Raw genomic sequence first — 27,407 nt, 5'->3', positions numbered from 1 at the left:
AGTTGACAAGAACCTGAGCCGAGGGCATCCTTTGATTATATACACGTAAGAAAATAAGAGCCGTGACAGAACCGATAACATCTGTGCATCAATCAATTATAACCACTTGTCCAATGCAGAGGTGTGGCCATCCTATCCAAAAAGCAAAAGGTGTGATGTGGGGTACAGCATGGGTGAGACACTAGTCCATTGCAGGGTAGTAAGATATATATATCATACACACACAAAATAAGCCAGCTGGGTCACCAGCTCTCTTGAACCACACTTTTGGACTGTGGGAAGAAATAGAAGCTGCTGGGAGAAACCTGCATGAATATGGGGATATGCAAACTCTACACAAGACTGAGTAGAATTGAGCAATTATTCCATGTGGCACTTGCAGTATTCTCTCCTCTTGTCTCACAATGCCTCCTTGTAATAAGTTTTTACACTATACATAGAAAAATAAAATTACAAAAAACTGGACTAGTCTACCAGATGAACTACACAATTTTTAAAAAAAAATAAATTCATTTAGTCTGCTTCCCCCCAGATGAGTCGCGTACACAACTTATTTTCAGGACAGCTGGTAGCATAGTGGTTAGAGCTGCTACCTTGGAACCAGAGGTCACAGGCTTGAATCTCTGGCTGTAGTATCCTTGCCTAAGGTACTTACCCTGAAATTGCTCCAGTAAACTTACCCAGATGTAAAAATGGGCAAATAATTGGAAAGTAGCTTAATGTTGTAAGCTGCTTTGGAGAAAGGTGTCAGCTAAATTTATATTAAAAGTAAATATAGGCCACTATGCATGTCATACATTATTGAAACAAGCCATTAGGGTTCTGTCCTTCACAAGCAGTATGAATTATGCTGTGCAGTAACATCCTTTAAAGCTGTTATGTTTAACCAATCATAAATAATTCATCTTCTAAGGCTTTTATTTCTAACAGCTTATTGAAATGCAATGTTAGCTATTCACATGTGTTCACATCAGGAATGATGGGAGTCAAGTGTAAAATCTAATTTGACACTAATTAGCCCTGCACCATTATGGTAAAACCAAGGAAAAGAGGAGAAAAAAAAAAAAAAAAAAAAAAAAAAAAAACCTATACTGGTGATTAGCAATATTCAGCACACACACTGACATGGTGCACTTAACACATGGCATGTTGTGCAGGTAAAGAACAAGCACAGTTCTGAACAGATCAAAAGTTTGTACCCAAGTCTACAAAGTAATTTTATCTGGCTATTAAAAATGACCCAACAATCAAACTAATTGATTTTACCCTTCAAGGCCATTTGCCTTTGACCTTTATAAAACAATTAGTGAAAAAAGCAATTTTTTTTTACTCCATCCCTGAAACACTACTTAGTACATTTACAAAAGAAATTAGAATGCGTCTAGCCACAAGAAAAACAGCTTTAGTTTAACCTGCCCATTAATTCTCTTATAACAATAGTCAGGTTTGGAACCAGAGAGAACAGTGCACAATTATCAGATTTTCCTGATTTTTTTTTTTTTTTTTGCCATGAGAAGACAGTTTTGCATTTTAATATTAGCAAGTCAACACATTACACGGGGAAAACACCAGAAGGACCAAAAAGAGATTGGGGGGGGTAAACATTACTCATGAGACAAGGTTACAAAAACACCATGCACAGATGTCAAACAAACAAACAAACACACACACACACACACAAAAAAAACAAAGGTGCCAGTCAGGACGCTAGGAGCAGTAAGGAGTCAATGGCTAACAGCAAGTTTATTTTGGTTAGCATCATTAATACAGAGATCATGTCCTGAGGGAGTGATGGGAGGGAGATGTCACGCTGCCGTCGGGACTCATTAAAACCCTCGATTGGTGAAACATATGGCTATGTCTGGAATATGGGAGTGGTTATGAGCGGGAGAGAATGTGAAGGGGAGGCATGTCAGTGGAATACAATGGTCAGCCAATAGAATTGGAATAAAACAATCCTGCTCTGCAGTACAGAAAATGGAGAACAGCCCTATTGAGAAGTCCCATAGTGCACTCCAGTAAAAGGAAAACACCACACCCAGATATCCAATTTCTTATACACCTCCTTCATTCGGCATGTTTAAGAAATGTTTTTGTTGCTTAGAAATGAAAAACAAAAGGCACAATGAATTTCAACTCATTCTTATCTTTAATATGCACAAGAGTTGAAAGGAACAGCGAGCCACCTTAAAGAGAAATTTGATCTAAAATTTATAAAAAGATATAAACAATCAGAGGCCAAAATGCTGTAGCTTTTTTCCTATTTAAAACAAATTTTCTTCAGCAAGTAAAAATCTTGCAACGAACGTAAGCTTGTATCACTTTCCGATACAAGACAAAAAATTGCAATCTTTAAAGTGGCTCTGTAAGTGTCTAGACGTGTCTAGCTCATGACTGTACACCTGCTAAGGTTTGTTCAGTTATGACTTTGCTAGTCCAGAAAGCTCTGGCTGCTTGCTCCAATTCCACACATCTTTTCAGTAGTTAGCAGCCCAGACGCAACTACATTAGTCCAAAAGCAATTTCCTAATCCCTTTACAATTCAATGCACAGGGAGACGAAGATAAAATGTCCAGTCACAACAGCAAGAAAACCCATTTCCAACAACGGCGCCATGCGTCATTGCGATACGCACAACAGGAGGCAAACTCCTTGCTAGGTTTTCGACAGTAAATACAATGGCATTGATCTGCAGTGTCCCAGTGAATGGCTAGCAGCTGCAACAGATTTATACAGGTGCTATATTATACATGACAAAGTTCAAAAGATATAATTTGTACAATTAGGTCTTTAGCAGGTAACCGTCAAAGAAAAAACATTAACGGAGCAAAAAATATATTGCGATATTCAAAGTCATGGGTCATGGATTTCATTGAGTCTTTAAATATCCTGCCTTCGACAGAAAAGCAAGCATTTGAATATAACTGTGCACAAGACCGGGAGGGGGGAGGATGAAGACCTGGCATTTCCACAGATTAAATCAAAAGATATCCAATCACTGTTAAAGTTTAACCTAAAATACATCATTCTAAAAAGGGAATTAAAACAAAAAAGGGCAAAAAACAAAAGAGGCCAAAGAAAGGTTAGCAGTAACAGGGTTGGATGCCAAGACTGTGCCCCGAGGAGAGGAACGAGGATGACTGCTCAGAGGGATGTTCAGAGCAGGACTCTATTATGAGCCTCCAGGGGCAGGGATGGGGGAGAGGAGGGCCGGCTCTCCTATCCAGCAAGCGGTGAACAGGGACACAGGATGCCACATCAGTAGTGCAGCATGACTTCAGTCTTTCAAAAGGAGGGAAAAAAAACTCCATCCATCAAGCTGAAGCTCCAGCAGAGTTTTCTACGTTTCACACAATGATTTCTTTTTTGCTTCCTTTCAATCTCCTGGTTTGTAGTCCTACAGAGATTAATGCTACAAAGTTTTTCTCCTCCTTCACATCTTCCAGAATTTGAGTAAAATTTAATGTCATCACTAATTGTATTTTTGTTTGTAACTTGATACATTGTTTCCCATACAAAAAGGCATTCTTCCACAATGATTCAAAAGAAGACCAATTTAAGAAAAGTGGTGACAGCTGCCAGGCCACCTGGGTGGCCACGCCCCTCTCTGCAGGGTGGCTGACACTCTGTGGTGACGGCTTGGAGGCGGAACTTCAATCAGGGTGGCTCGTGCACTCAGTGATCACTTGAGTTACATGGATGTGACTCCAGAGAAGGAAAGGCAAGAAAAGGAAAAAATAACCATCAACTTCAGGCTTTTCTTTCCTTTACCGATATGGTGATTTTGTATGTTCATGCGCACGTACTCCTTTAGTCTGTGTGTATGTGAGAAAAACATTTGGCAACTGCAGAGTTTTTTTTTTTTTTTTTTTTTTTTAAGCTGTTTGGATTCCGTAACGTTGATGCCTATCATTGGCAGAATGCCTGAAAGTTTCTATTCCTTCAGTGCATGGCGGTGACTGTGGTGAGTGCGGTGTTGGGTTAGTGAGTCTTGTGATGTTCTGAAGGTGACGGGAGGAGCTGTGCAGCTGGCAGACCAGTTTTGCTCTAGAACTTGAACTTCTTTGTCTGCAGGCTGGAGGCAGGGTCAAAGTTGAAGGTTCCACCTTGAGTAGCTTCAGGGATCAGACTGGGATCCTCATCAATCTATGAAACAGTAATATCCAATAGTTTACAGTGCAGTACACTAGCTTGGGCAAGGTTAAAGCTGTACATCTTAAATCATCTGTTATTTCCAAAAAACAAGATTCCAATGTCATCTGACACACAAAAAAAAAAATATCTGCCAAATGTCACTTACGATATTAGCGGTGATACTCATATCAAGTCACTGTGAGCCAAAGAACAACTTTTAATTCAAGAAAGAAGCATTTTCCTAAATGAAGCTTTAAACACATATAAAGCAGCCCATACTCTTCAGTGGTGTTAGATTGAGTTACAGACTCAAGTACTCACATCATCCCCTGAAAAGTATTGGTCAATGATTTCAAACGCTAATTTATAGATGTCCTCATTCTCATGCTGCTGTAGACTTTCAATTTTCTCCAAGCCTGCAATGAAGAAAAAAATTGTCTGGTAGGATCTATATTTAACCTATTCATCTAAACATACGTCCCATCCAATAAGCCAAGAATGTGGTGATTAGGAGGAGGTGTGATATTACCTCCACACTCTTCAATGATCTCAGCAATGGTGCTGGCCTCTTCTCCTGCCATAATCAGGATATTCTTAAGCCCATCGAGAACTACCTGGACGACCTGAGAGTCCTTCACTGAGAGGAGGTTACAGAAGGGTGGGATCACATTCTGCTGCACCAGGTACTCCACCTGTGTTTAAACAAAGTAAAAATTAATCCATACTTGACAAAAAAGGACAAATTAAAATCAATTAAAACAATACAAACTTACCTGATCTTTTCTTCCACTTATTGTCAGGTTGCTAATTGCCCAAGCAGCTTCTTTCTGTGTGCCAAAGTCACCCTGTAATGAAAGGCAGGCATGCTCACTTTGCAGACTAGCCAATGAAAGCTAATGGAGAACCCTAGTGATCTAAGCATGGATTAACTGAATTTCTATCAGTGATAACACTTACCCAGACAGAACTTAAACCCAGACCACTGCATACTGTCTTGTGTTCTAATGAGCTCGTCATCAAGCAGTATCAATCCAACTTCAGTGACAATGCAGCACACAATGTCAAACTCAAGACAGCACACACTAGAAGAGTGCACTGCTGATTCGGTTTATATATTGGAAAGACACAGGGATGCCTTCCTACGGTATTGCTCTTTGTTAAAGACGTGTGAAAACTCAGGGGTTTACCCTCAAGGCCCAGCTTGGGCAGACCGAAAAGTGGCATCCATATAGGGGTATAACGAAAGGGGTTTGTATGGGTACGGGACACCCACCTTGGCCAGCTGGTGGATGATCATGGGGATGAGACCTGCATCAATCACAGCCTGAACCTGTTGCTGGTTGCCTGCGGTGATGTTGGACAAAAACCAAACCGCCTCCTGTTGAAACCAATGCGGACACATGGTAATTGGTGACCTTATACTGCACATATGAGCACAGAGAAGAATATAGTTTAGCATGACAAAAATGTCCACATTCATGCAGTCTATATTAATACTTCTATTTAGATGTAAGCATCAATATATGACAGCATTTGTCAAAATATTGATGAGATCTGTCCGTCAATCCAGAAATACTTCAGGACTAAAGTGAAAAGACCCTCAATTTGCTCTTTAAAATGTGCCATCCCCTGAAATAAATGACCTCTTCTGTATCTAAACCAAGCAGTCAATGAGCTTCCACATAACCATTCCACCACATCAATGGCCATGATGTTGATTCTGTTTCCATTAGAGCAGCACAATCTCACCAAATTAATTCTGCTTGAGCAATACTGCTCTGCTGTAATACCGTTATAATTACAGCTCCCTCTAAAACAAAGACTGCGTTCTCTTGTTCATGGATGTTTCAGGAGGAATTAACCAAATTATAAAGCTGTTCAGGCAAAAAGGCTATTGAAGTGATGGTGAGATAATGGATGCCTGTAGAGAGCACATTTTACCTAAGGAGAGTGGAAGGGAACACACTCTAGCACCTGTCTTCACTAGCCTTCATCACAAACAACAGGACTGACCACTGTCACAAATCAGTCCTCAAATCTAAATTCAAATAACTTGATGTAACACCGTAGGTGGAACCCAAAGCTCAGGTCTTGCTCTACCCGGACACATGCGATTATTCACATTACAAACAGAACCTTATTTTTCTCAGCAATGATTTAACGCTCAATAATCTGGCATACTGCATTTATAAACATTAGGGAGAAGGTTGAAATGATCAACCATGTCTAGCATGCATGCCCTCTGGAACTCACTTTGTTTATCTTTTCCTTAGGGTGTGTGAGCAGGTTGGGGAAGTGGGACAGGACATCACAGTTCAGCACCACTTGCGTCTGCTCATCAGTCCCTGTCACAATGTTGCCAACTGCCCTAAGAGCAGCTGTCTGAAAACATGAAATGACATGTTAAAAGTGACAAAAGATAACTCAACAAAAAGTTACAATGCAGTGGGTATTAAAAAAAATGACTTATAGCAAAAATGCAGCAGAGGAAATCCCACAACAAATAAATTTAAAATTTCATTTCATATTAATAAGGACTCAGGAGTGATCAGAAAGGAGCTCACTCACTTGAACTTTGACCTCTTGGTGACTGAGTAGTGGCACAAGGAAAGGAACCACGCCTGAATCAATGACCATCTGGATCTGTTCGTTACCCCCATCTGTCAGGTAGGACAGGGCCCATACCGTGTCTACCAGGATCTGAAGAACATCAGAGGCAGCCCATACATTACACTGTCGATAACCCCTTCTTTCAGATGTGACCGAGTTCACAAAAGGTATAAGAGACACCTCTTCCTTTCATATGGCAAAAACTAAAATCCTTCCCTACACCAGGGTTTTTCTGCATAGGAGCATTGAAAGTAGCTGTACTGCTGATTCTATCATTCATCTTTGAATAAAACCAAGTGAAAATGTTACATCACATAGTATGTTTAACTGTAAAAGTTAATTTTCTTCCCTTTATGTTCTGCCACATATGAAATGTAAAAAACTAAACAGTACAAATCAACTAAAATACGAGCTGCAGTATTTTTCATAATACTTACAAGGCATTTGTCAATACAAATCCCACACTGAATTAACAACTGAGTTTTCAACTACTACGTTCATAGTTTGAGGCAAACCATTCATTTCATCAACAGCTCAGGCATTACTAATAAGATTAGAGATTTCCATGTTGAAATTGAATGGACGTGAACTGCAGATGACAGCAGTGTTTCCCCATGGGAAACACCATGACAAGGCAGGCAACTTCTGGAAGTGTGCAAGCAGAGCCGCAAAAGAATACAGTGCAAGTCAAGGGTGGACAATGATAATGGAACCAGCATTAGACATTTACACCTTCAGGTTTACAAACTACTTGTCATATTTACTGTCTAACAAAGTTCACTGCAATACAAAGCTGACTGTTGTTCAGTTGGTTCTTCTAAATTGCTCAAAAACAGATTGTGACATCTGCAGCTGAATGGTTTGTGCATAAGAATGCATTACTGTAAACATTCAACATAGATATGAAACAGTGCTTTAAATGACCCAACTCAGTCTATTATAGGCCTTATTAAATCAGTGTTCCCAAAATTAAGGCTCAAGTTGGGCAGGTCACAGGATGAGAAGTTGCTAAACAAAACTGTACACTAGACATGCAATGAAAATCACAGCTACAGCCTAGCCTGTTTTTTCAGCCAGAAAAAAGTTTGCTCACTCAAAAAAAAAAAAAAAAAAAAAAAAAAAAAAAAACCCTCACATTCCTGTATACTCATTTATGAATGACAGTTTAAACAAAGTTTCCTCTTGGTGATAATTCCATGAGAGCAATGTTATTCACTAAATTTTAAAATACTACCAAGGTTAGGTTCTTCCACAATCAAAAGCTACCCATGCAGCAAGTTGCAAGCGGAATATGGAGATACTTACATTGATATCGGTGTGGTATATCAACACACACAGAGCTGGCAAGATCTGAGGGAGAAGAAAAAAAATAGACATATTAGACACAGCATGGAACTGAAGGCATGACAATTTCACCAGGCTGTAGAGAGACAAACCAAGAACCTCCTGTCATGCTAAATGCTCAGATAAGAGAAATTCAGGTTGCTGTATGAAACTGATAACATTTTATTAGTTACATGCTTTCCAAGTGAGAACTAAACAACTCATTTTGTATTTGCAGGCGTGGGAGACATAGCTCAGAAAAAACAACACCGTGTGTAAGACCCTACCCCCAGAAGTCCAAAGTTGGGAAATTCATACCGAAAGGAACTCACTGCTGAATAACCAAGAGACTGACTGTATTAAGTCATCACAGCTCCTTCACATGGCATCAACTGGATCATTCACTTTCCATGTACATTTTACGCACATATATCATTTTGCTAACGTTTTTTCCCCAAACTAACTTAGAATGTTAAATTGCAACTATTTACCCATTTATAAGATGGGTAACTGGAGCAACTTCAGGGAAGTACTGTGCTCAAGGGTCTTACAGCCGTAGGTGAGATTTCAACCAGCAGCCTTCGCATCCATAGCCCTCCATCCTTCACATCTCTAACCACCACACTCTCAGCTGCCCATTATAAGAGATTCTTGCATATTCAGTAGTTTTTTGCTCTTGTCTGATGTCTGCTGTTGATGCTGCAGATAGAGTACAGTACACATAATTGTGACCACTGAGCACCTACCAAAATGAAGCTGAGCAAAAGAACACACCTTCAGATTTCACTAAGCCTCACATTCCCTAAAACATCACCACACTCATTTTATTCACAGATCAGACACTGCGTTAAGGTTTACACGTTTACAACACCACCAAAAACAATAAGATTAGCATTCAGGTATGAAACCCCTTGTCCGCCAAACAGTTCGCCACGAAAGGTACATTAAATCGCTTCAGCAACCCCGACACAAAACATTTCTTCAGATACAATGTGTAGTTTCGTTTTCCACCATGCAAGAAAAAATGTATTCCAAATTTAGGAGAAATGTAGCACAGCAGCACACTGCCATTCATTTAGGGGAAATAAACAAGAAGGGATCTGTCAGGGGGGACAAGGCAGGATTAAGTACACGCAAAGTACAACGTAACTCCACAACATAACAGCAAGAGGGAGAAGTCAAAACATGAAACTGAGAAATGGATAGAGATGTAACTGCATGTACCAATGAGATTTAATATGATTTGCAGCTGCCAGTGTGCACAAACCAGGAAAGTGGAAATGGAGACCTACTGCTGGTGCCCAAGATCCTCATATACCTTGAGATGAGTCAACTTTTTACAGATTAGTCATAGTCCTTATTATAATTGCAAATGGATACAGTTCAGATTTTGCTAATAAGGACTCAAAATAGGACAGCATTTTCAAAGATGCTGGGATGCCAGAGGAGGAAGTCTCTCTCTCTCTCACACTCACACACACACACACACACACACACACACACCTTTAAAGCTGTATAGGCACAAAAGACATCAGATGGGAAGAGTATAACAGATACACCTGCTGACAGAACTGGTAAACACAGAAAATACCATTGCTACATTTCACTTTAGTACCCCAAGAAAGGACAAAAACACTTCAAATAAGCATTAGCCTCCTTTCAAAAATTGATATCTGCTAGCCACTGAATAAATGTCCAAAAAAAAAAACTGTAGGTGCACACACACACCATAGCCTCTAGAACTGTGCTTGATGGGGGGGGAAATGTGATCAAACAGAGCATGATACACAGCAGCACACATTGGTTTAGACCTAATCCTCTTAAGGCATATACTGGGACAGCAGTTAGTATAGAAACCGGAGCTGATGCCGTCTAATCAACTGACCCTGGGTGAAATCCCACCTCCTGCTGTAGTACCCTTAGATGCGCATCAGCTGACTGAATAAACACACTGCAAGCTGCAATCTTTGTGATGTTGTCCTGTGTGATGGACAAGATGTATTGTGTTAAAATTACCTGGGTTTTTCGTATTTTGGGGGGGGGGGGAAAGCCATCTTATAATGTACCCCTTTTTAGTTTTCATAGCAAGACTGAGGAACTCTAGATCTCAACAATTAACCATTTCTGCATGACTATGCAAGCCATTATATCAGTAAGTTGCCTTGCATGGAATTTGAGGAGTTAAACAATAAATGAACCTATAGCCCTTGAGTGCAACAGTTCTTATGAACAGGACAAAAATCTGGTATGGAATATCAAGTAACAGCAATATGAAGACACAGATGCTGGTCCAAGAAAACCGACTTAACACTGACACATCAGTTCACGGCAAGTGGGGTTCCATTAAAAACTGCCTTTACGTGCTATAGGAGGGAGTTCGTCTTCACTTCAACACTCCAAGATGAGATACATTACAACAGTAGACCAAGCACAGTCTTACAGAAACAATCATGCAGGACTCTGCTCCAAGGTCCTGTTCATTAATCTAAATCCGGCTCATCTTACCATCTCCCTTGCCTATAGCTGGAGACAGACATTTTTCCATTTTCCATGTCTGTCAGCTACAGACTGGAAATTCTTATTTAAATATATTGCATAAAACGTGTTCTAATCTTGTATCTGCTACATAAAATAAACATGTCTATCAAATACAATCTAATCAGGAACAAGGTGGTCGTAATTTAGTTGGACTAAGGGTTTCGTGACTTATTTTTGAACTTCTAAACGTACATCGGAAAAGCTTTCTCTCATGCAAACACAAAGGTCTTACCTCCTGCACTGTTTCCATAGGTGGAGGAGGGTCCTTGTTCCTGCACAGGTTAACGATGACCCAGGTGACATTACGCAGGAAGGTGATGGGGATGGAAGGGCTGATGAAGGACAGAAGAGGCTTGACCACACCCAGGGAGATGACGTAGTCTCGGCACTGTGGCCCATCCCCTGTGGCAACATGTGATCAACGTGGCCAATAACTGTCTAAGTGCTGCCTGTTAGGGTCGGCAAGCTGTCTGCATATGAAGCCGCGAATCAGGCATGACAGAAGAGGAATGGTCAGAGAGCTACCACTCACCAATGATGTTGCCTAATGCCCACACGGCTTGTTCACAAACGTTCTGGTGCGGAGAGTGGAGTAGTCGCAGGAACAGGGGTACAGCATCTGCAGATCAAAACCCAGGTAACTCACACTTGCAATACAGGAAGGTGCACAAAAGGGAGAGGAACTACTGATCTTGTACGCTGCGGGACATACTGGCCTCCTGAGTGAACTTACTGGATTTGACTACAGCCTGAGTCTGTGCGGACGTCCCCGATGCAATGTTGGTCAGCGCCCACGCAGCTTCAAACTGCAAGGAAGGACTGAAGTAAAAAAAGACTAAGTGAGGTCTACAGCAGAAGCTCAGCGCAAAACCACTGCCCCCCGACCTGACAAACACAAAGGAAAGAACCAAGGAGGAGATGAATCAATGAGCACAGGCTAACGTATAGGTAACCAATGGCATTTTTTGTCCTCGGTTTAAATCTGTCATGGCCCGACTACTGATATTTAAGATGTAGTGTAGATTTTCTATAGCAAACCTTGTACATATTGTAACACTGCAACAGGACCAAGACAAACAAGGCCTTTGCAGGGAGGGAAAGGGGGGGGGGGGGGGGAAAAAAAAAAAAAAAAAAAAAAAAAAAAAAGATAAATCTCCCAAGGCACAGGTTCCTTTGCTTCAGGAAACTGCCCTAGAACATTTTGTGTCAGAAATCAAAATAGAGCTTGGCAGATTTAAACACACCTCTTTTTGGACAAATTTTACTTTTTGTACTGTTGGGAGTATTTAAACTAATATGCCATGCACATGTCGTCACGGTGGCCGTTTTCACTAGTTCGGACCAGGGCTGGAGATCCGACTGACAGAGCACAACACGAATGCAGATTGATTTCTGAGGGTGGCCAATGGACGCCAGCAAACTATTGAGTGCTAAGGGAGCAAACAGAATTAAAGCAGCACATTGCATAGTGGAGAATTTTATCTGGAACATTAACTGTGGCGCTAGGTTCATCTTTGACCTCAACATACCAGCTGAGGTAACAAGCCAAAACAGTGACCTCACACATGTGACAAAATCAATGCTGAAAATAAGGAAATATGTGGATCTTATGTATCCAAAATTAATTTCCCATGTTTGAGATGAATATGAAAGTAGCTAGAGCATATGCAGACTGATGAAATCGAGTGAAAGCTCCACTAATAGGACACAGTGGACTAAGAGCACTGGAGCTTTGCCCCACAGAATTATAGCGTGGGTTCATCTGCAGTGCTGTTCATGGTACAACTTCTGGGTCACTGCCCTTCTCCAGTCCTATTCCTCCAGCAACCTTCCAGTACATTTTATATCACAGGCCCATCACTTCCCTCAGCTATACTAGCGCCACAGACTTAGAACTCCAACCCATGTGTGTCCCAACCCTGTTCCCACTGTGACAATGCAGAAAAGTGGGGCAAGTGACAGTCAATGATAACGCACTCACTTGTCATCCCTCTCCAGGCATTTCACGAGGATGGGCAGTATTCCTGATTTGATCAGGTCGTCAATGGGAGGATTTCTGTCACTGGAAAGCAGTTTCCTGCAGAAGACAGAACCTGTGAAAACCTGTTGCTCTGCCAAAGAGCAAGAAAAACTGCAGACACCCCTATAACACAGGTGAACCCCTTTCACAAACCACTTGACACAAAACTGCACTCACACACATACTAGGTCCAATCAACAGTCCAAGCAGAGCAAGCCTAACAGAACAAATAAGTTTTAAAACAAGCAATACTAGAAACTTCATATTACTGAACACGTAAGGTTTACCCTGGTGAAAAATATCCTCGGAAGGACTGTTCTATTATGCTGAGTTATCAGAAACTTTTGTGTTCTGCTTACCTGGCTGCCTGAACAGCACTGAGCTGTACTACTGCGTTGTCACTTGTGGCGTTCTGCAACAAAGAACAGAATAAAACCAAGCACAGCCCAAGGCTTCCTGGTCAGTGCATGCAGAGAAGCCATTAGAGATGCATCAACTTTTATAAAGCAACAGACAGAACAAGGTCCTATGGAGACAAGGCTTGGACCACCCCCCCCACCGAGTACTGACAAGAGGCTTCATCACAAAGCAGCTGAGAATGAGGTGAGCCTTACCTGTAAGATGGCATCTAGTGTTACATTTTGCTGGGGGAAGGGGAAGAAAAAAAACAAAAAAAAAAAAAACATGCTCAACTCTTATGATAACTAGCTCTTCGGGTCAGCATGTAGAGTATTGTTGCAACACATTCTCAATTTAACAGAGGGTATCTTGCTTCAGCTGTGACACATGGCAGTTCTGATCCTCTGTGTTAACAGGACACTGTCCTTGCCAGGAATTTCAGAGGTAATTGGCTACAGGTAACCAAAAAGTGCCCCTTAGACAGGAGCCCATGTTTAAGATTTACCCCTTTGAAATCAGCATCTACATCTGAGTCTTCCAGGCTCTCTTCCTGCGGTACATTTCGCTTCTTCAATAGGTGTTCATCTCTTTTGTTCTGAGGGAATAAAAAAAAAAAGTGCGACTGTCAGTTACCACACCTCCACCAACCAACACATCAGTGGTTGTAATGAAAGCATGCCTGTTTCAGAGAAGAAAAAAAATAATACTACTAGAACATTTACGGAATCCACTTAATATTCCTTGAATTCTATACCGAATCCAAAAACTTGGCTGAACACATACATACGAAAACCTGCTGCATGACAAACACCAACATTTTCAGCATGCGCTGAAAAGTAAAATCGAAACCGACACAGTACTGGTTTGCTTGGGACAAATCTAACATTGTAGCGTGCCAGAGGAAACATCCAAGGTTACCAGGCTTGCAGTTTTGCAATGGGAATGAGTGTTTTGTATTCCATTTTTGCCAATCGCCCTGCTGAGGCATCTATCTGCTGACAGCGCAGATGCACTTGTGCAAGGACTGTAGCCAGTGGAAAAACATGCTCTTCCACTGCTGTGACAGCAACAGCTCAAAAACTAGCACATCCATGTGCGCACTCCTCCTTCAGTGCCAAACGTGAACGTTTCATCTGTGCAGTACTAACATTCATCTTTCGCACAGTGCTGAACGTCCTTTACCTTAGAGCACGCTAACCACGACTGCTGTGATATCGGAATAGGCAAAAAGGTGGGTTAAGCAGCTGTACCATTATGACTTATTAATTTAGCGAACACCTCTTCAAAGTGATTCACAAAGTTTCTATGCTGACTTACATTTACCCATTTTCAGAGCTGGTTCATTTTTGCTTTAAGTGCCTTAATCACAGGTGCTAGAGTAGGAGTGGGATTTAAACCCAGGACCTTATGATCACAAGACAACTCCTCCAACTACTCACTTGACTGATCCATATTAAGCAGACACCCACTTTTGGTTCTTCTATTTTTTCCTCTATTATCTTGAATGAAGACAAAGCAGTGAACTGACCCAAAGAAAAACCTCCAGACTTACCCTGATCAAGTATACCTTTTAATTCTTACATAAGCAATAATCTGTTTTGTGTTGGAATGCAAAATATCTGTTTCTGAATACTTCAGCAAGGCAAAGAACATTCTAAGGATGCTTTTCACCAAGCAATCAGATCAAATTAGAAGGCCATTTGCATGTTTGACAAACACTATTCTGCAAACATTTCAAAAAGATTACTGTGTTCAAAAAAATGTGCTGTGGAAATAATATCTCTCACAAAAATATAGAGAAATATTCAAGTCTACACAAAGAACTGTGGTACGGTAGGCAGCATCGGTCAGCCATGGGTTCAATATCTGGTCAGTTCGCAGAGTTAAAATGTTCTCCATGTTTGCATGTTTCCTTTGGATGGTCCGTTTTCCTCATGCAGTCCAAAGATGTGTTACCAGTGAACTCTAAACTGCCCTGTTTATGTATGTGCCGCAATGACAGGTGGGCTCTGTGTGAGAGCTTTCCCTGCGACGGACTCGTGTCCCATCCATGGTGTCCCCTGCCTCGCAGCTCATCTTACTAGGGTAGGCTCCAGACCACCCACACTGGACAAATGGTTATTGATGATGGATGGAAAGAATAGACTAACCACATTTACCACAGCTGCCGTTTTTTTTTTTTTTTTTTAAAACCAGCTCTCCTAACATAATTTAAGGTATGTTCCATTGTGACAGGACTTCTGTTAGTCACCATAATTTGTTGCCCTTTTGCAGAAGGCAATCAATAAAATTGTGACAACCATCAGCACGATTACGTAGCTCGTCAAGGGTGCCCAAAAAAATGGACTCAAACTTAGGACCATGATCAATAATGAAGCAAACTGGATAGTCTTCACTTAAACATGGTCTCCGTATTCCCACGGAGCTGAGAAAGAGCTCGGTACTACGTGCAGAACACCCCTGGCAAATGACTTTCCCACGTCTCTCCCATTTCAAGAAGCCCTCCGCAAGACCCCACCCCCAGCAAAGCTGACCAGGCACAACACAGCATCGTTCCTCTCTGACCTGCACCACCGCAGCACCTTTGATTGCCTTCTTGAAACTCACCTGAATGAAAGTTCAAAAGACAAAGAGGCTCAGAAATAAAGGAAAGGATAGTTTTCTAGCCTGATGGTTGATGAGCGGATGGTTTTTCTAGCTTGAGGTTAGGTGTATGAGGAAATTAACACATTGCTCAACTTGCCCCCCCATCTCACATACTTAAAATGAGATTTCAAGATTCTAGCAGAGCCTCTGCAGTCTGCCAGTGACGTTCATGATGACTAATCGGAGCAGTTCTGTTGAGGAGGGAGCTTCTTATCCCCAAGTGCCCACTAACTTAATGCACAGCGTTCCCCTCAGCACACGCTCATTCCTCATTGCTACATGACGCAGAAAGGACTGGCAGGGCTCCGTTGACATACCGAGCTGCCCCGTCACTGCACTGTGGTTATGTGGCATCCACGGTGGACGGTCCACATGCAAGTCTGCCTGCCTTCCTGCTGAGCACCTGGCCAGGAACAGAACTACACCAACGCTACTGGCACCGTGAAAGTCCGACGAGAGGAAAACGGAGGTACTGATGCACACCTACTGCACTGGTCTACGCTGATAAAGCCCACATTCCCAAAACAAGCATCAAGTACAAAAATAAAGCTGTTGTTAAAGAGCTATGCAAAAAAAAAGGGCAAAAGCATTCAGAGCCAATAAAATCTTGGTCTCAACAAAAAGGACAATGAAACACTTCAGAGACTGTGAATGAAGCTGGTCTAGTCCTGGCTACAGCAAGGCAGGCCACAAGATTTCCTCAAGCCCCCACTTTGCCACAGCCTACAGGAGAGCTTCAGTTACGTGTTGTATGCTGCACCGCTGTGTTTAGCGGCATAACTCCGAGGACTGTGCCTAAAAGAAGGGACACCTCCCAAGATTGAAATGTAGACCAAAGAGGACCCAGACTTTTTTTTTTTTTTTTTTTTAAAAAAACATTACTGCGACTACCAACACTTGTTCATAGTGTTTTGTGATTTCACCCACTCATACAGCAGGATATTGGGCAGAAAAAGGTTGTGCCGTCAATGAAAACCTGCAGCATAAGGAATCCACACAACTCATAACAAGAAACATCTGAAGCAGCCCTTCGCCCAACATCACACGGAGAAGTGAAAAGCCTACGGAGCATGTACTGCTGAGGCAGAAGAGGAGCTCCCTGAAAGCAGACGTGCTCATTCCTGCCTGACGACAAAGCAGCAGCTGGTGAAGTGGTCTCAGATTTGGGCCACTTCTGCTCGAGTCCAAGCATCCACTGTTGTGATGCTAAGCAGCACGTGAGCATCGCAGAAGAAGCAGCTCCGGACCGAAGGGGCCGCCACGCGGGACAGGGCCCCGGGGCCTGACCTCTGCATTCAGCCCACACAGAGGAGAGCGCAGGAAGAAAGGGAGAGGCCGCATTTACGCCTACATACGATAGCTGGTCAAATAACAGCTGGCATCAGTGGGAGGGGAAACACCAAATTACAAGTAACAGAAAGAGCTGCTGGGGTAACTGAAGAAAGAAAAGCCAGGTTAACCTTTAGATGAAGAATACACAGTTATAAGCCAAGTATCTATGTGCATTTATTTATAAGTGTGTTATACTGCCACAGCATTCGTGCCAACCACTTCATATTTGAATGGACTCTGTAGCACACCGGGGCGGGCTAAGGGCCAGGAGGAGCAGGGGGCAGAGCAACGACACCGGAATCTAAGCAGGTCCTCTATTTCTTCCCTTGGGCGGACCAGTAAGAGAGAGAGAGAGAGCGTGAAGCCTGGATGCTGGAGATGAAGCCGGAGCACCAGGAAGCACGAGCCCGAGCACCTCACCGAACCCGATCCCGCACCCGGAGCGCCACCCCCCGACACCAGTTCCCTGTGCCCCCTTCTCCCCCCGTCCCTTTGTCCACTGACACACCTGCCCGTTAACAAACCCATCTTCACAAGCACCGCATGTGACCGTCTCGGCCTCCTTTTGTTACAGACCCATATAAGAGTTGTGCCCTGGACTAACTTCAAAACAGATTCCTTACGTTTCTCCCTTAGCAACACGCTGGCTACTCAAGTACAGCCAGGGACTGGCTTCCCCTCGGAGACCGGTTAAAGAGGCCTGAATTCAGAAACCTGTTACCTTTTTGGCCATGGTGACAAATACTATCCAAGACACCACAGAAAAACATGCTCCAAGATACAAGTAGAATGACATTTGTGGAATTTGCTGCAATTTCGCAGAGACATTTGCTGCAATCCCCTTACAGGAATGTATACAGATGTCCCAAATGGGACTAGACCACAATGATGGCTCTGCAGTCAGGTCTACTAACTTCCAAACACATTAACACACATTTAGCTGATTCCTTTGTTCAAGGTGACTTGTATTGTTACAATGAATGTTGTGTCACAGTGAGCTACATACAAGTATCTACCCATCCACATAAAAGCACAATGCAATTTAAAAAAATAATAAAAAAAAGGGCAGTTTAAAGTCACACATTCAGCTGATACGTCTTTGGACTACGGCATGAAACCCAACGAAGAGGAGAAGAACATTCAACTACATGGCGACTGAGCTGAATTCGAACCCACAGCCCAGGAGTCACCATAAAACAGTGATCCAGGTCTAGGTTTGTACATAACTTTTGTGCAGACTTTACATCTCGCAGAATCCATAAGAGAAGCAAGCCGGGGTTCCACAGGTGACTTGTACACCTTTGCGAGCACCAACTAATTCCAAGCGTACACATGACCCTTCATTTTTCCATCCTGAAAGAATGACCGAGTATTTTCTGCGCTGTTCCAGTGTGTTCCTTCCAGGGGAGGCAGAGCTCAGTTTGAGGACACTATACAAAGGCCTGTGAAGGCCGGGCTTTCGTCCCAGCTCAACATTCGACTAGTGAGAGACCATCTACTGTCATGACATACTGGCTCACACAGCAATACCACCTGCATGCAACTACACCATGAACTGAGCTCTACGAAAGCTACAAGTGTTACTTAAATGAAGCGCCTTCAACAGAACCAATTATAAAAATAAGGCAGCGGTAATGGGATGAAGCCCTCTGAAAAACCCACCACTTATTATGGGTCCAACAGTAAATATTCCAAAAAAAAAAAGAAAAAAGACTGTTACTGCATCCAAGAAATGTCTCAAACCAGTGCCCTATGCCCTAGGGTTATTCTTACCTTTCTCAGCTCCACTGTTACTTCATTCCGATGTCTTCTCATGGTCTGAAAAGAACAAAAAAGGAGCGATGTAGTCAGTGATTTAACAAGTGGTCATACAATCAATTTCCTTCCTCGCACAAGCACGTTGTTCACTTGCACATTAGCCTTACTAGTACAGGTTGGACAGAACTGAACCTGGAGATACAAGTCCAGCAGCACTAAATGCTTTGCTGTGGAGAAGTCAGGTGATGTCCATCGAGTGAGTTCCAGTTCCACGTTTTATTTTGACGGAAGAGGGACAAAAGCGTTTACAGCAAGAAAATTAACGCCAAAGTTTGCTTAAGCAAAACTACACCGCTGAAGATCTGTTTTGCACGAATTATCATGAATTTCAAGGCATTCTAAATAAATCCTGTGCAGATTACTATAAAATTGTGGCTACTTTCTTGGATGAATACATAAAACATGAAAACGTAAGTGTACTGCATATACAACATCTGTTTTTATTCGCTGTTCAGTACAGCTGAATGTTTCATAGTGCTGAAGTGTTCACTTGAGGAGATAACTGATAACTAGGCAGTACTTATTATTCAGCATAAGTCCTCGTGAAAAATGAGCATAACCCTTTTTTACTGCTGCAGTTGTGTGAGGAAACAGCTGGACAGTGCTCACAGTTGTAAATTTATTGTGGAACAACAACAACTCAGGCACGTTTTCTCATAAAGCCTTCAGTACATCATACAAAAAAGATCTCAGATTGTATGAAGAAGAGTAGTCAATAGGGGAACCGAACATGAAGAGTAGGATCTCAGAATGGCACCCACTGCAATTCAGTCACTCACAGAAAACAACTCTATAGAGAACATGTCTGCAAGAAACACACTTCTGTGCTAATGACGTATAAAGAGCCAGTTAGTGGAAACATGTCAAGGAGAAATCCTGACTCATTCCATTTGGGTAAATGGTACTAAGCATATGTAAATACCATGCTTCCCTTTGAAGTTGACTGCATCACCACGTTCTGTGTTTTAGTACCAACTCGAGGTAAACACAATGAACCTGCATCATGTCAACCTACTGAAATGTTTTTTCCCCAGAATCATTTAGCCATTAATTTCATTATTCCTAACAGCATGTTTATCACTGCCAATAAAAATGGGACAAATGGCAACGTGTATTTTTATACGCAACGTACCAACCCTTTACGTCAGAGAACGATGAGCACTTCAACAATTCTTCCAATTTCTCCTGTCCCCATTATAGCCAAAGACAAAACTACAAGCAACATCTCAATCTGCTCCAGGCGACCCAAGACTTACAAATAAGAAGTTGTCAACACTGGCCCTCTGGGCATTATGGCAAACTAGTTTTGATATTATGAATTGTCAAATCCCAAGATACATCCATTCAAGTGACAATTATTTGACTGAGGAATTTCATTTAATACCCTACTTCAGCTTGTGAGCCATTTTTTTGCAGATGAGGATTTGGAGAATTTGGATTCCGCAAATTCGAGAGTTGAGCAGCAGGAGACCAGATCCAACATGCAATCTTCGCAGTTACAGTTTGGTTTCCGTTGCATTGTCTCAACCTCCAATAGCACTTATTTGGTAGTTTCACCTGTTATAATTTGGAAATTATAGCCCCCATTTAGATGATCCAAAAAGCACCAACCTGTGAATTCACCGAATTGTCGTCATTAATTGCTTTCTTAACCCCTCCATTTTGTATTTTAAGGGAGGATTTAACACAAACATTGAATATTGCATTTATATGTTTTGTTTCTGAATGTTTGTTCATAATGGCTCTCAAGGAGCTAAATGAGAACTTGTAGACGCACTTAATGTAATTCATGAAGGGAAACGGCCTTGTTATGTTAACTGTTGCTAAATATTGAAGAAACTGTCCTTTTCGATGGGACTTGATATTTTAGCAAAAATGGATGCCAATTTTGGGGCTTAGGAACACAAAAATTTATCACTGGAACCAATAGTAGCTGCATCTTCAATTTGTGAGAATGCACATTCAAAGGGTTTATCACAAGTGAATCACCTTTACAAGGTGAGAAAGCACTTGCAAATATAACAAGACAGATCTGATCAAAAACTTACGAGAGTTCATAATATTCAACTGACACATTCAAATTAAGTTTTTCTAATTTGTCGTCTACTTCTCACACATATAGCATACACACAATACACTAAGACGTTCTTAAATGAAGAAATGGTTTAAAAATGTAGCATCATTTTGGCTCGGTGATTGGCATTACAACTAAAAAGTAATTATCTAATCAAGGTTTCACACCCACAACAGTGTACTACATTAGGCACTTTAATGCATATCCACTATTCTCACCTCTTCCTGCACAGCCTTCCAAATTCCACAGCAAGAAGGCTATGATGTAAGCAGTGAATGCTGCTCTTGGCAGAGGCATCCCAGGAAGCATATTCCTACCGTAACGCAACGGTCATATTCCCGCGGCACAGCGTCAAGGGAGCAGTCGATCCGCCGGGGAAAAACCCTACAAAACAAACTGAAGTGCCCCGGTGTTGGGTCTCCTCAGGCCTCGTGATGTGGAATCCCGGTTCGGGTTACAAACCTAAAGCGTCACTTATGTAACCGGGGTATCACAGGCATCCCCAAAGAGAATGACAACTGCAGATGACAGATTTCCCCCCCCCCCCGCCAGCCAGCAGGCCTTTTTCTTAACTCAGGATCAGATGCTGCTCCAGAAAAATGTCAGCATCTTTATGCACTCCCCAAATATGAAATTAAACAGTGAACGGCAGAGTAGACACATCAGATCAGTTTGCAGCGTTTGTACCAGTGGGTAAGAAGCATTCTGATCTCAGGCGGTACAAGCGCCAAGAACGCTTTTCAGGTCAAAGTTATCAGTCACTGCCTGTCAGCAAAAGAGCACAACCTGGCATTAACATGCTGCAGAAAGGAGAGCTTCAGTTCCTTTGATAACCTCTCCCACGGAAAGGTTGGTGCATGTGACCGATTCCTGGAGCAACAGATGCACCACATGGCACCAGCGCCAGGCACCCTGCGCAAAACAGTGCCATTTGCAACGTGAAAAACGGCTAATGGCTAACAAGAGAATGTAAAGGAGTGGCACACACCCACGCTGTCCTGGCACTGAAGGGGGGGGGGGGGGGGCACTGCACACACACGTAAAACAATTCAAGTACACTAAAATATACACAGGGAATAGTTTAAAAGGAATAGCTTTCCTGTTTAGCAAACGTACCCGTCTTGTGTTAACAAAATACTAGTTTTAATTATAGAGGGGAAAAAGCATACATGGAATAATTTTGTGCAGACAGCAGGGTTTACAAAAATAAATTTAAATCTCAAAATTGAATCAAATCATTCACCGTTAGCCCACCAGCTGAAGTATGAAAACCTTGTTGCCAACATTTTCATCTAAAATAATTTCACGTTTAGTGAAAGGACAATCTTTGTGACAAAGTGATTAACAAAGCGTTTCGCCGCTTTCCATTTAGCTTTCGCTTCTCCATTCTTTATCTTCCGATTACTCCGTATTGTTGCATTTCTTCCTTTCCGAATCATTGCACCTCAGAGAAGCAGGGCAGGCTGTTAATTGCATTTTCTGCATAGTGCAAAGTCCTCCCAGGTGGCAGTGCATCATTCAGAGACTTCATACCTCCACAAGTACAGAGCTGAACAAACACTGAGATCGCTGCTGCTTATTAGCAGGGGACGTTTTAAAAGAATGAGTATAAGCTACACACCTCTGGTATGTGTGCAAAAGAAAAAGAGCAGAAGTGCTGTTTAAGAAAGATATTATTTCGAAGAAGAGTTCAGGTTTTTGTGCAGCACCCACTCAACGCTGGCTAATTCCACCAAGCACCTGTCACAACCAGGTAAGAGACTGATCCATTGATCCCTCTTCTCTCAACTAACGGTCTGTAATGGGCAAAACAAGGCAAGGGGGGTAAGTGAGAGGCAAAACCAAGCAGCAGGCTATCATCAGGCCGAAGTCGACAGAATTTGGTGTACATCAATGAGAGAGTCATGAGCAAGCGATGCAAACAATATAGCGCATATACTTTATACTGTATGCAATTTGGTCTGCAAAACATTTTTGCCCTCACACATACCTAGTTACGTAGGGTACCAATCCATAATGAGCCACTTGCAGGAAACTAGATTTGTTCAAAAAGCATTCAGTTAAGTTTGAACAGGACATGAACCCACATGAATTCCCAGCGATGCAGGACACTTGCGAGATGCTTTGCTTTCACTTTTCTGTCCAGTTCCTCTCATACAGGCATTGCATGGGGATCTCATGCTTTTGACCAGTACTGCACATGGGAGAATTGTGCTACACACCAATGTTGCTTATTACATTTGCTGGGAGTGTATTTCAGGCAGTCATCATGGTGGAAAGTTTGGAAGGCACACATTAAACCATAGGTAAACTGCACCGCATGGCAAAGTCTGAACATCTCTCTACTTTAACTGGTTACTGCAACATCACTGCCTGCAGCAGTGAATTCAGCCTTGTAGTCCATGTTCGCTTACTCTTCCTCACACAGACAATCTCTCTGAAACTTGTCAGTGCTGGTGAACCCCTTACACTGTCCACTCTACAAATCTTACCATGAAGTCACTGAACATGATAGCATGTACACAACACACACTAACCAGGAGACCTAAAGCTTCCAGAGATTTCTCAACTGCCATGCCACATTAGCCAGCTAAAGCTCTGGGTGTTAGGACCTGCTCCCAGCGTAACTTTGCTCGCATCTTGTTGAGAAAACCCAATCTGGCCCTCTGGGATACTTGGAATAGCAGCAGTGGTGCACCTAGTTCTATCTGTGGCCTTGCTGGGCTGGGAGCCATGTGCAAAGTGACACTGGTTCCCCTCTTCAAAACAACATCCTCACACATTTCTGTCTCCTCATGTCCACATTTAGCAATGACCATCAGCTTCTACTTCATCATCCTCTACTTGGGTTCCAGAGGGTACAGGATAGGGGAAACAACAAGCCACATGAGATCATATCACAAGTATGGAGAGCACTACCTAAGATCTCAATGGCATAAAAGACTATATTAACATAGGTTAAGACAGTTATAGGTTACAAACATATCTGAACTAGTTTCTTCGAAGATATCTGTCCAAAAAAAGAGTAAGGGCACATAAAGGTCTAAAACGAGGAGTTCCTATGACTTCACGCCATAGTATACATAACATAAAATTGACAATTTAGCATTTGACAAAGAAAAGACACTGCAGTAATTTAGCATCCAAGTCTCTCATGGCAAATAGATTACATTACAGTATTTTAGCAAATAGCATTGTTGCTTTTAATGCCTGAAAGAAACAGAACAATGCAGAAGAAAATAAAAGGTGAATTAGAGAATAAATGCTTTGCTCAAGGGTACTAAAGGAGGGGTGGGATTCCAAGCAGAAAACCTTCCCACGGCAGTGCAGCAGCACCTCTGAACACAACACTACATCATAGGGAGCAAATGCAGAGAACTGTATTGATGCTGACTGAGATGTCAGTCTGCGCTGCTCAGGTTAAGATGCATCATGAGTATACTGTACTTTCTGGCTGCTTTACCTACAGGTCCCTAATTTATGAGGCTAGGGAAACAGCAAGCTAAAGAGCTATCAAACATTCAATTTCTAGCACAATATCTGGGAGTCTTGCATTTGCAATTAAATAAAGCCAAGGTGAAGCACAAGCTTTGCTCTGAATAGTTTTCAATCCATTGTTACGATTACACCGCTCTAAGTCTTGGCTTTGCTGAGCGACCAACCACACCACATAGCAAATGATGAATGAAAGAATTATGGTGCCCGGTTGGAACTCTATCATCGAAATGCAAGCGCTCCACTGAATCATATACTTGCTCCCATGTTGCTCACACATTTCTGAAGACTATTTTCAAAAATTCATCATCGCGCAGAGAAAACGCAACTCGCGTTTACTGGAACAGCCGACAGATGTCAGTAAAGGGCATCATCCGAAATCACTGCCGCGCTGGTTACGGCTCGCGCGCAGCCGTCGTCCAGTACCGGCAATTCCAAACACCCCAAGACGCGCCACGTTACCATGGAAACCAAAGTGGTGGATAAGCGAAAGGGGGAACGTTACACGGTCCGGAGCCAATAGGAGTTTCTTTTTATTTCACTAGTTTCAAGTTCTTTGATTTTAATGACACTCAAAGTCTTTAATTGCACCGACATTATTTTATTGAACCTAACCGTGAATAAATCAGTGGATGTCTGTTTTAGGCTTTTCATCATTGAAACTCGGTAATAAAAAAAAAAATAACCGGAGTTAGACAAAATGAGTTATAAGACTCAAAAAGTTTCACATACAGTGCAAGATCATTCCACCCAGTTATTATTCTACATTTATTTGATGCCTTAGTCCAAGCCCACTGGTAAAGTTGTTACAACTTTACAATGACCTATCAGTGTATAAGCAGGTTATTCAGTAGTAATTCAGGGTAAACAACTGATTAAGCATACTACAGGAGTGGGATTTGAACAGGCAGCCTTCAGATTTCAACACGACGCCCCTCAAAACACTACTTGCCGCCCCATTATGTGTACAGATGTTTATTACTTGATAAACACGATATCTGAGAGAGAAGCAGAGCAACATGTCACTGTGGTAAAACCTGGTACACTGAGGCCTTTTCACTGGCAGGAGCCCAGTGGTCCTTCAGACAAATGAAGTCTCTGAAACAGTTGCAGGAGGATTAAAAGAGAGGGTACAAAGGGATGGGGGTCTATGGTGGACACGGCTCCCTTAGAAAGCAACACACAGATCTGGAGACACTGAGGGATGCGTTCATGAGCTGTACTACGTGTTGTCACACAGAGAGAGAGAGAAAGAGAGAGAGAGAGAGAGAGAGAGGCGAACGGAGACCCAGCACCCGTTTCACCCCCCGTCGCCGCGATGCACGAGCCCTTCCCGCGGAGCGAGCGCAGCAGAGCAAACGACTCCTCTGCGTCTCGCTCCAAAAGGCACCGAGGAGAAACTGCGCAGTGAGAATTAATAGCATCACTCAATGCGTCCGCACACTGACTGAAACTTGGCGACACACCGGCAGCTTCTAAAAATTCTGGAGTTTTGAAAGGTGTAATATTAAAAAGTGGGGGGGGGGGGGGAGAAAAAAAAAAAAAAAAAAAAAAGAGCTGCGTATCAATGTTAAGATTGGTTAATAAGACACGGCAGGATGCCGAAGGAAGGGTGGGCAGCCGACAGGCCCCAGGGAGTGAGCGAGGCGACCAGCCGGCTTCCAGCGGGATATAACGGGACGAAACGGCCTACATTATGATCACAAAAACACACACTACTTCAGGTCAAATAAAATATCAGCTAGTATTTTAAAATACCAGCCGCCATCACCCAAAGAAGTGGCAAAAAGGCACCGAAATCGAAGACGATACAGGTTTCAAAACACGATCGTGTCGTGGTGTCGGTGCCCGTCTCCTTCTGGGGGAAAATGTGTGCTTCCACCGGAGGGACCCGGGGTTCGGAGCCACCGGACACGGCACGGCACGGCTCGCTCGCTGAGGCCGGCGGGTAAAGAAGAAGGCAGGCAAGCTGGGCCTTCTGCTCATAGCAGGAGAAACAGAGGACCCGTTGACAGGCTTAAAATAATATGGCGAGTGTAAAACAGACGAGAACTTTTTCGACAATAACGGGCGAATCTCTGCCCATTCGAGACTCGCCGCCGCAGCGGGAGGAGAGGCCTTTTCCCGAGGCCGCGCCCGCTCCGCGCGACGACTGTGTGGTCGAGGGATTTCCTGAACAGGAGGCTCCTCAACGAACCCCCGAGCACACAGCAAGAAACGGCCCCGGGCTCCAGGCTCAGCAGCTCCCACTCCGGTCAGCGGCTGTTGGCTGGCGCTTCTCTCACCTCGACATCTCGTCCCTTGTTTTTAAAGCTCTTGATACGATGGTTCTCCAAGCCGGCGTTTTCTGCCATGACTGCGCGCTGCGTGAGTCTGAGTCCGGCGCTCGGCGCTCCAGTGCGACTGAAGACGGTCGGACGTGCGGAGGAGAGGGGGCGGGCTTGACGTAGAGGAATGAGACGAAACGACGAGGGGCGGAGCTCCGCTACGCACGGAGAGTCGCAGGAGGAATCCTGGTGACGTCACGACGTTGTCTCATTAAACGCAAATGCTACGCGGCTGAATCAGGGTCTTTTGCGGCGTTGTTTCGCACATGTGTGCTAAGAGTTGCGGTTCCCCCCGTGCCCTTGCTACCGCTCATTCACCGCGTCTAAACATTTAAAAATTGTACCTTCATAAAACAGCAATCGCATCACGTTGCATAAGTATCCAATGTTATAGAGTAAATTAATGTGGACATTAAAATTGATATCTGAGAGGGTGCTTGTCAGCAGACCGTTTAATTTAACAGCGCCCTTCTGAATTAACACTTGAATTGTCAACAGGGCTACTGCCGAAGAGAAGTTCCACAGATTAGAAATATTATAGATATTAATATCTTCCATCTTTGAATTTTGATAAATCTATAAATTAGAGCTCCCCATTTAAAACAAAAAAAGATAAGTGATAACGGTAGCATAAACTAAGAAAAGTTTTCACGTTTGCATAATTTGTTTCAATCCACGAATATGAACTTGA

The 27,407-nt window shown here is 42.8% G+C and overlaps 1 protein-coding gene across 1 annotated transcript; it reads right to left on the bottom strand.

Moving 5' to 3' along the window:
* Window positions 1-2,128: 2,128 nt before the first annotated feature.
* Window positions 2,129-26,827, bottom strand: LOC108920561 (importin subunit alpha-4). Its single transcript, XM_018729405.2, has 17 exons — window positions 26,675-26,827; window positions 18,776-18,820; window positions 13,530-13,619; window positions 13,240-13,269; window positions 12,985-13,037; window positions 12,587-12,682; window positions 11,339-11,424; window positions 11,138-11,224; window positions 10,838-11,007; window positions 8,050-8,094; window positions 6,703-6,834; window positions 6,388-6,516; window positions 5,408-5,512; window positions 4,908-4,979; window positions 4,664-4,826; window positions 4,456-4,550; window positions 2,129-4,146 (listed from the first exon to the last, which is right to left on the bottom strand). Exons 1-17 carry the CDS (start codon window positions 26,741-26,743, stop codon window positions 4,048-4,050), a joined length of 1,566 nt encoding a protein of 521 aa, XP_018584921.2. The 5' UTR covers window positions 26,744-26,827; the 3' UTR covers window positions 2,129-4,047.
* Window positions 26,828-27,407: the final 580 nt, after the last annotated feature.

This window comes from Scleropages formosus, chromosome 14 (assembly GCF_900964775.1).
Source record: "Scleropages formosus chromosome 14, fSclFor1.1, whole genome shotgun sequence".
Classification (NCBI taxonomy): domain Eukaryota; kingdom Metazoa; phylum Chordata; class Actinopteri; order Osteoglossiformes; family Osteoglossidae; genus Scleropages; species Scleropages formosus.
Note: the sequence above shows the minus strand (reverse complement) of the source record. Positions and strands in the feature narration are given on the sequence as shown.

Excerpts from the sequence above, each read along its gene's own strand:
- LOC108920561 (XM_018729405.2), bottom strand. The coding sequence starts at position 26,743 with ATGGCAGAAAACGCCGGCTTGGAGAACCATCGTATCAAGAGCTTTAAA. Across the intron at positions 4,980-5,407 it reads TCATCCACCAGCTGGCCAAG|GGTGACTTTGGCACACAGAA; the intron begins GTGGGTGTCCCG and ends CTTTCATTACAG. Across the intron at positions 4,147-4,455 it reads AATACTTTTCAGGGGATGAT|ATTGATGAGGATCCCAGTCT; the intron begins GTGAGTACTTGA and ends ACTGTTTCATAG.